The 9,059-nt window shown below is 32.5% G+C and overlaps 1 protein-coding gene across 9 annotated transcripts in view; it reads right to left on the reverse strand.

Moving 5' to 3' along the window:
• Positions 1-7,714, reverse strand: part of LOC111020514 (ubiquitin-like protein 5) — a 29,595-nt gene extending 21,881 nt beyond the window's left edge. For 2 of the 9 annotated variants that reach the window (XM_022297201.2, XM_088122080.1), the window contains exon 1: positions 7,415-7,714. In XM_022297201.2, the coding sequence (XP_022152893.1) occupies positions 7,421-7,642 (222 nt within the window). In that variant the 5' untranslated portion in view covers positions 7,643-7,714 and the 3' untranslated portion in view covers positions 7,415-7,420. Of the gene's footprint in view, positions 1-5,414 lie in introns of those variants that run through there. The other 7 variants (XR_002602690.2, XR_015789935.1, XR_015789936.1 and 4 more) reach the window with 7 other exon arrangements.
• Between the last annotated feature and the right edge of the window lie 1,345 nt (positions 7,715-9,059).

The following is a 9,059-nucleotide window of genomic DNA, read 5'->3' on the forward strand; positions in this document are numbered from 1 at the left end:
ATAGTTGAGTCAATTAGTAAACAGTAAAGTGGTTAAACCCTTCTCAATCTGATAATGCATTATTAAGTTGTGAAAGATAGACTGATAATGCTTAGCTACAAAGCTATAAACACCCAAGATAAACTTAAAAAAAAGATGCATACATGATTATTGCCACAATGATGCTCTCTTTGCAAGAACAACCTTGAATCCCAAAATCATATTATCAACTTTTGTGAGTTTGCAGATAAAATTTGGACCTATCTTCCAACTTTGAATTATCTATGTCTCTACCAAATGATACTTCATCTCTCCACACTTATGCTTTCAGAAATTACCCAGTTAAAAAAGGAAAAAAAAAAGCTCGGTAAAATTCATTTTGTGGAATAGTGAAGGAGCTTGGGCGAGTAAGTGTCTATGGACCAAACAAATGAGTGGAAGTATAATTAGGAAAAACAGAAGAATGTATATGGTGTGTATATTTAGGGGTGGCATGAGGTGGACAGGGACATAGAAGGAAGGTTTCGAAGAAATTTTCTAAATGTAACAATAATAAAAGCATGAAAAACACTGATATGTTTGAGGCAAATAGATGAAAGTTCCTCTCAAAAATGGTAATTAAACATGGTCAAATCCTAAGACAATCTCAATTTAGTCACTTCTGAATAGATTTTTTACACAAAAAATATACTGTCAAAGGCTATGAAAAAAGAATGAAAACCTCCTCTAATAATGTGCTGACACAAAAAAAAAAAAAAGAAACGTGGGGATCAGGTCCTTCCATATTGAAAAATTATATCTGAAATGTTTGTGTATATAAAAATATGTGGGAAAATAATGGAGAAACGAAAACACAAATGGTTATCCCAGTTTTAAATTACATCAGAATCTAAGAAACCAAAAAGGTGAACTTTTGAGAATACTAAACAATGAAAGGAAGAACTCCAAAAGACGACAAGCATATTCAATGTAGATAAAGATAGAGAAGGAAAGCGACGACCTTGGATAAGGGCAGAGCAAAAAGACAACGTTTAAAACAGAAGCTGAGTTGATAAAGAGGAATAAAGATATTTCTATAAGAGTAAACTCAAATGACTAAAGGAATGAGATCAAAATTTGGACTTCTTTAACAAATCATAGATATCAAGGTATGAAATCCAGAGTTTGTTTCTGATGCAGGTAAAAAATTATACTCCAAGAATGGTAAAGAAATAAAATTCAAAATTCAAGTTTAAATAAAGATTAAATTTTTTTCAAAAAAATCCTCAAAGCATTGATTATACCATATTTTTAGCCAAAAAAAAAAAAGAACATAAATTAAAATGTTTCAGTCATTGAGATTGGCCATTTGATTCCATACAAATACTTGAAAAGTTTCAGTCCACTTTCGACAAATAGAGCAAGTAATATCAATGAGAATTTTGAAAAATAAGTTTTGACTTGAAGGGGAAAGATAACGATGATCTTACATGTAGACTGAAAAATATTGGACGGATAGAAGGAACCTTATAAGAATAGTTGAGTCAGTCATTAAACAAAAAAGACTTCATAATAGAAAATATGGCGTTAAGCCCTTCTCAATCTTATAAATGCATTATTAACTTGAGAAATATAGATTGATAATGCTTAGCTACCTATCAACACCCAAGATAAACTTCAAAAAAGGAGTCATACATGAATATCGCCACAATGGTGCTCTTCTTGCAAGAACAACCTTGAGTCCCAAAATCATATTCATATTTTGTAAGTTTGCAGATAAAATTTGCACCCATCTTCTTTCTCGCTTTGAATTGTCTATGCCTCCACCAAATGATGCTTTTGTCTCTCCACACTTGTGCTCTCAGAAACTACCCATTTAAAAAGGAAAAAAAAAAAATTCCTTTGGATGAACGGTAAAATTCAATTTTAGGAATAGTGAAGGAGCTTGGTCGAGTGTAAATAAGTGATTTGGGAAAAACTGAAGAACGTATTTGGTGTCTATATGTAGGGGTGGCATGAGATGGGCCAAACTTGGGAGGAAGGTTTCGAAGAAATTTTTAAATGCAATAATAATTGAAGCATGAAAAACTCTGATATGTTTAAAAATGGTGAAGGTACCTCTCATAAATGGTAATTAAACATGGTCAAATCCTAAGAAAATCCCAATTTTGTCACTTCTGAACATATTTTCTACATCAAAAATAGGCTACCGTCGAAGGCTACGGAAAAAAATGAAAACCCTCTCTAATCATGAACTGACACAGGAAAAAAAAGTGGGAATCGTGTCCCTCCATATTGGAAAAGTTCTTAGCTGAAATATTTGTATTTACAAAAAATATGTGGGAGAATAATGGAGAAATGATAAAAGGTGAACTTTTTCTTAAAACAACGAAAGGAAGAACTCCAAAAGACGACAAGCACATTCAACGTGGATAAAGATAGATAAGGAAGGCGACCATTTTGAATAAGGACAGAGAAAAAAAAAACATTTAAAGGAGAGGCTGAATGATAAAGACAAAGTGGAATAGAGATATTTCTAGAAGAGTAAACTCAAACGACTAAAGGAATGAGATCAAATTCAGACTTCTTTAACAAATCATAGATAGCAAAGAATGAAATCCAAAGGTTGTTTCTGATGCAGGCAAAATTTATACTCCAAGAATGGTAAAGAAATAAAATTCAAAATTTAAGTTTAAATAGAGATTAAATTTGTATGAAAAAAGAAAAGGAAAAAATCCTCGAAATCATTGATTGGAACCATATTTTTAGCCGAAAAAAACACAGCGGGAAAGAGCAAAAATTAAAAAGTTCCAGTCGCATTGAGATTGGCCATTTGAATCCATGCAAATACTTGAAAAAGTTTCAGTCATCCTTCGAAGAGGGCAAAAATGGGCACTTGGTGAAAAATTATCAGCTGTCTTTCGTAATAGAAGAAAAAGAGATCGAACAAAAAGAACAGTAGTACCAGTGGATCTGTTTAGAACTGTGATGCATTTAAGAAACTAACTTGCCAATTATTCCAAACGGCAGATCAAGACAAACTACGTTGAGACACTCTCAGTCCCATGGAAAATTATGTTTTCATTTGGAGATATTTTGAGTTGAATAGAGGAGCCCGCACGTGAGCCAATAATAACTGACACCTACTCCTTGATGTTCGAATCTCCTTACTCCCAATTTGTTGTAAATCTCCTTACTCCCAATTTGTTGTAAATGCATATCGCATGTGTTTTAGAATGCTTTGAAACTAAAGAAGAATGAACTTTAAATTATATACTCCCTTGGACATGCAGATGGCACAATACCATTTAGCGTAGATGAGGGACAAAGAAAACACAAGGATTCAAATTTTATTCACTTAGCCCAGGGCTGTCAAGTTTATACCAAACATGAAGACCAACTTAATCAAATATGTAACCTTCAGGTCGAATTTGGAGAGGATTTCGAAGTTTAGATCTCAGATGCATGTAGTTATTCCTCAATTAGATGACTTGTGAGAAAACTAATTAGATTTGAGGCTCCTAGTACGGTAAACAAAGATGCAGAAAAAGTGCCCATATGCAATCATACCCTAGCTGGTGTGTACGAGGAACTACTTCAGTAGCAAATGCTCAAAAAGTTTAAGAAATACTTCAGTAATCATATGCATTCCTTGATTAACTCTAACAGTAGTGTTTTTGTGTAACCTTGTATGCTCTTATAAAATTTTCGATTTTAGCTGATTCTTCCAATAAAAAGACGAAGCGAGTGAAAAAACAGAAGCAAAGGATTTACGTAAACTTATTGAATGGACTTCGCTCCTCTTACCAAACCAAACACCAAAGTGTTGCTCCCTAGTTGATATGATGATTGGAGCAAAGAATTTACTACTTTAATTGAGAAACGAGAACCTAGCTAGCTTGACAGCTATCCATCATCATCATCATGAAGAATAAATTAAGCAGTCCAAAATCCTTCTAGCAAAGAATTTGAAATGGAGGATCCATAAATTTTAAAATAGCCAATAGAGTATCGACCAGAGCTTAATAATCAATATATACTTGAAGATAGCGAAGATTAGTATTCAAGTAAGCAGCCTATAATTCAATAAAATTAGAACTGAAATCTAAACATATTCCTTTTATGCTTTTTGTTTGAATCTTTTTTCTTATTTCAAGGAATTGGTAGCACAAAACTTGATACTGCTTTGTAGTAAATTCCACACAAGTCAGTTCTTGAACACTCTGACAAAATGCAGGATGTTTAACTTAATTCGAGACACCTAAATGACTCTAGAGGATAGTTCTGTGTTTAGAAAATCAAAATAAATAAAGATATTTAGAGCTATTTGAGATGGACAGGAAAGGCAAAAGAATACATAACACACAAGTATCACAAGAAAGAAATCTCATTCATCACATGTGACTGTAACACATCATCAAAGATAGACCAACATTTTACCTAGAAGAAGATTGAAGGAAAAACATTTTTCTCATTTATGGTGCTAACTCCTAAATTCTTCCAAAACTTACTTCCGAATACTTTTAAGACCAAGCTAGATTACCACCCAACTTAAAGAACAGTTGAAAGTTTCGTTCATTCCCAGTGGCCTGTCCCCTCGAGCACAACTCGCTAGTAGAAATGTTCTAAAAGAGTTTATTTTGCAATTATTGTCATCAAGGAGTTTAATATATCTAAATATTATTCAACATTTTATTTAATACCTTCAGATGCAGAGGAAAATTTTGGAAATCGATTAAGTATTCAGACATCATTCCAGATTATTTCTAAAACTTTTGATTAAGGAAATGTTGTGTTATATAGTTCGATTATAAACGTGTATTCATTTCAATTGAAACTTTTGAAATTATGATACTATTTATATATATATATAAGAAGAAGAAGAAGAGCCATAATGTTTATAACTACTACGAACATATTACCTTCAGCATATTAGAACATGAATTTCTGTTGAACTTTGAAAAAATTTAAATTCAATTTATAATATTCACCATGAATTTTTTATTAAATGAGCAAAAGAACTTGCGTCACCTGACACAGTAAACATTCACTAAAGTCCCAAATTGCTTAAATTAAAATTTGGAGATAACTGATCAGTTTTAGCACTAACTTGGGCCTTTTCATGATAAGAAAAACTATCTTCAAACTTGGTTTAAAGAAAATATATGAAAAGAGTAATAACGAACTTTCCTGGATGGTTCAAGACCAGGAAGAAAATAGTCATCCTATATCATATCTAGTAATTTACTGAAAGAGATATAACATGAAAAGTTATATAAGAGATGGATTTTAAATGTAATCAACCTGATCGATATTTGACAAACTTCGAAAGCAATAATGATTTATATCACACTTAATCAATCAATTATAGACCGACATAAATCAGCATTCGATATATTTGAAAGCTTTAAACACGATCAGCCAATAATTATTTACATAATACTTAACAAGTGATATTCCTATTTAATGAAGTATATTCCTGAATCAAAAAAAATATCTGAAACAAGGTAACTGAAATTGTAAACAAGGCACATAGTTCACGTCTAACATGCTCCCAAGCATTTTGCATTTGATTTAACTGTGTCTATAGCAAAAAAACCCAACGGAAAGTTGCTTTCAACCTGCTACCAAAGTTTAATCTTTGCCTCAAACTCCAAAACTCAGTGAATCCAAGATAAGCCAACGGGGGTCCATCTCATTGTTCTCTCAGTCAACAAAAGTCCCTATATTTGTTGGATTCAGAAAGAGAGATGCATGGCAACTACGAATGACCTGAAAAGCTGGAAATTGGTGATCCAAAAAAGATTTTGGGACTTGATTGGCAGTTTAACAGAACAGATGTTGATATTGCATGACAGTTACCTATGGACCGTAGCAATGCTCAAGTTCATGCCATAAAACACCATGAATCCTTCACTTCTCAAATAAACCCATTGGCCAGTCAAAGCAGTAGCATTGGGATAAGATTGACATCTAAACAGAATACAATTATCCCCTGGGTTATGTCATCTTCACCAATCACCACATTACCTACAAACCGGGTTTGATTCTTAATTCTGGCAGTATAAATATCCGCCATTAACACTAATGATTAATCGGCTCAAATTTCTCAAATGCCTCAACATACCGAAGGCCTTGGTTGGGAGATTCACCAATGGTCTTTGACACCATTAAATGACTGATTGATGAATGATGGTGGCTAGCATAAAAGATGCTAAGGTCAAGAGCATAGAAAAAGGAGTAAAATTTAAGGAACAAAAAAATAAATTATTACTAGAAATACTAGTAAAAATTAATCAAAGTAAAGGAAAGGCCACCTACCACAGGACTTTGTACTTCTTCATCAATGGCAAACTTAGGAGTTAAGAGAGAGATTATACCCATTTTGGTGGCAATATGACAAGGAACCCATTTGCCTACATTGGATAAAATCGTTAGGAATTGTTTTAAGACGTCCTGCGAGATTAGAGAGAGAGTAATCCTTCGGTGTCTTCCAGTTCTTCACCATAATTGAGTTATTACATTTCCGTAGCCTCCACTCAGAGTCATCCAATCTCTTTAAACTATTGTATGTCTATAATTAACCATAAAAGACACATATTAATATATTTTCATTGTTATATGTATTTAGTCATTGATAATGATTTAAGATTAAATAATAAAAATTCAATTAGCTTTCATAGATCAAGATCAAGCCGCAGTTTTGAAGGTTGGAGAATATATTTCACGTCCCTTCCTTATCTGGAATTCGAAGGAAGAAGAAAATCATTACCCATCTGTGCTGAAATGGAAAATGATGCCAAATTCGGGCTCCCTAAAGCACAAGATCAGATCAATAGGACAGGGCAGCATCATATCTATAAAAAACTAAGCATCAACTTTTAAAATAAAAAATTTCTACCCATCCTTGAGGAAGTGTGTTGTCGTCTACAGGGTAGCAAATTCCATATACAAGAGACATCAAAACATTCGGAGTGAAGCATTAGCTAAGCGCAGACCAGAGATATACATAAAGCCTTTTCTGCAATACAAGACTCGCATATCAGAGGAAATCCATGATTTTAAATCGTGTAACCCGATCTGATATTGGGGTGGACCATAAATTCCCAATCAAAGATAAAGGAAAGAGAACGGGTTCTTTGGGGAACAAGGCTTCTCAGGTAATTGGCGGTTTACACCTCTGTGATAATACCGCGATGTCAACCTCAACCCTACCACGTCCATCGAAAATATAATCTCTGGTCGCTCATCTTAGAGATAGACCTGAATCCTCACAACCTCTAAGAACATGCGCCTGAACCTCTTAATCGCGTCAAATGAACCCTAAAAATCCAAGAAAAACTAAACAAAATATTCTAAAAACCGACTCTAACAATAACAATCAACGAATCATAAAGGAAAAAGCCAAAACCACCAAACACAGCAGGAATCAAAAGCTTAACGATACGAAACTCACAACGATTCAATTGTAATAGAGCTCGAGTCCCATGCCGTCATGGATCTCGTAATCCTTGAGCGTGATGTGATCCTTGTAGATGTTGTACCACTTCTGGATCCTGATCTTCTCGGCCCTGGTTCCGGTCTGAGCAGCGACGAGCTTCTTCAAGTCTCCGATCGTGTCGTCTTCGTTGCACTTTACCCGAACCTTCTTCCCGAGACGATCGTTGAGCACCACCTCGATCATCTTCGACTCTCTAAATCGAACGTATTCGTAACCCTAATTCCTCGAGAGTTTTGTGGATGTAAACAAATTTTGGGGAATTATCTGCTGCTTAAATAGCCAAATGGCCTGATTTGTTACGTGTCTGGCACGCCTCTTGAATACGCGTTTATCTAACGAACACGAGTGGGGTCCACACGGTCTCTCTCTGGAAGATTCTCCGCCATTGCCTTGCCTTTGGCATCAAGCGTGCAACTCGGATTCGAATATTTCTTAAATTAAAATATCATTTCGATCCTCTATTTTTTACTTTTAATTTATATAGAAATTTTTGTTCCAAAAAGAAATTATATAGCTGCATTTTAAAATGTTTTTTTCCCTTCATTTTAGTCTCTGTATTTTAATTTTTTTAATTTATATTTATAAAATATTAACATAATTATTGAAATTGAGATAAAAAAATAGATTAAAAATAAAATTAAGAGATTTAAATAATCACTTTTTTAAAAATATAAAGAGGAAAATGAAGTACGGGATTAAAATAAATCAAAATAAAAATTATATGACCCATTTGGTAACTTTTCATTTCCTTATTTTTAATTAAAAAAATAGATAGTTCCAACATCCATGAATTCAATATTGATCGAGCAATATTTATATTAATGTTTTGTAATAAATTGGAAATCGAAACAAAAAAACTTGTTTATTATTGTTTCCAAAATTTCTATATAATTTTTAGAATATTTCTAAAAAAAATTAAAAAAACGTAATTAATTACAAAAAGTTAGTTTTTTTAATAAAATTAGAAACTAATCAACGACTTATAGGAACTTAAGTGAACATTTTGAAAATATAGAAATGAAAGTACAAAATAAAATAGTTTTTTTTTGTTTAATTCAGAAATTTTGATAAAATAAAATAAAAAGTTGTGGCGTATTTTACACATTTGCTTAATTTATGATTGTTTTGTTCTTCTAGTGTTCTACCTGCCACCTGTTTTGCTTACTTTCAATTCCGCCGTTGTTTGTTGATTTCTTCCTTTATTCTTTTATTTCAGCCCATTCGAGTAACTACCTCAAATTCAATTATAGTAATGTAGAAGTTGGTTGTTTTGATAACGTTTTGATTTTTGTTTTATATTTTAGAAATACAAGTGGTTAGTAATTCTTTTTTAGTTACTCATTTTTAATACATTTTTCTTAAAAAATTGTGTATAAATTTTGGAAACAAATATAAGTTTTATAGTTTTTTTTTCTTCAAAACATAGTTCTTCTGGAACAATCACAAACATTTTTTTTACTGTGGATCTACGGTCAGAAACCTGATGCGTGATCTTAACATTTAATGTGTAATAAAAATATTATTTTGTCATTTTTTTTATTTATAGAAGGCATAATAAAAAAATAATAAATATAACATAAACATTTTTATTATTTTATTT

The sequence above is a fragment of the Momordica charantia genome (assembly GCF_013281855.1).
Source record: "Momordica charantia cultivar OHB3-1 chromosome 3 unlocalized genomic scaffold, Mcharantia_2.0 BLBB01000003.1, whole genome shotgun sequence".
Taxonomy (NCBI): Eukaryota; Viridiplantae; Streptophyta; class Magnoliopsida; order Cucurbitales; family Cucurbitaceae; genus Momordica; species Momordica charantia.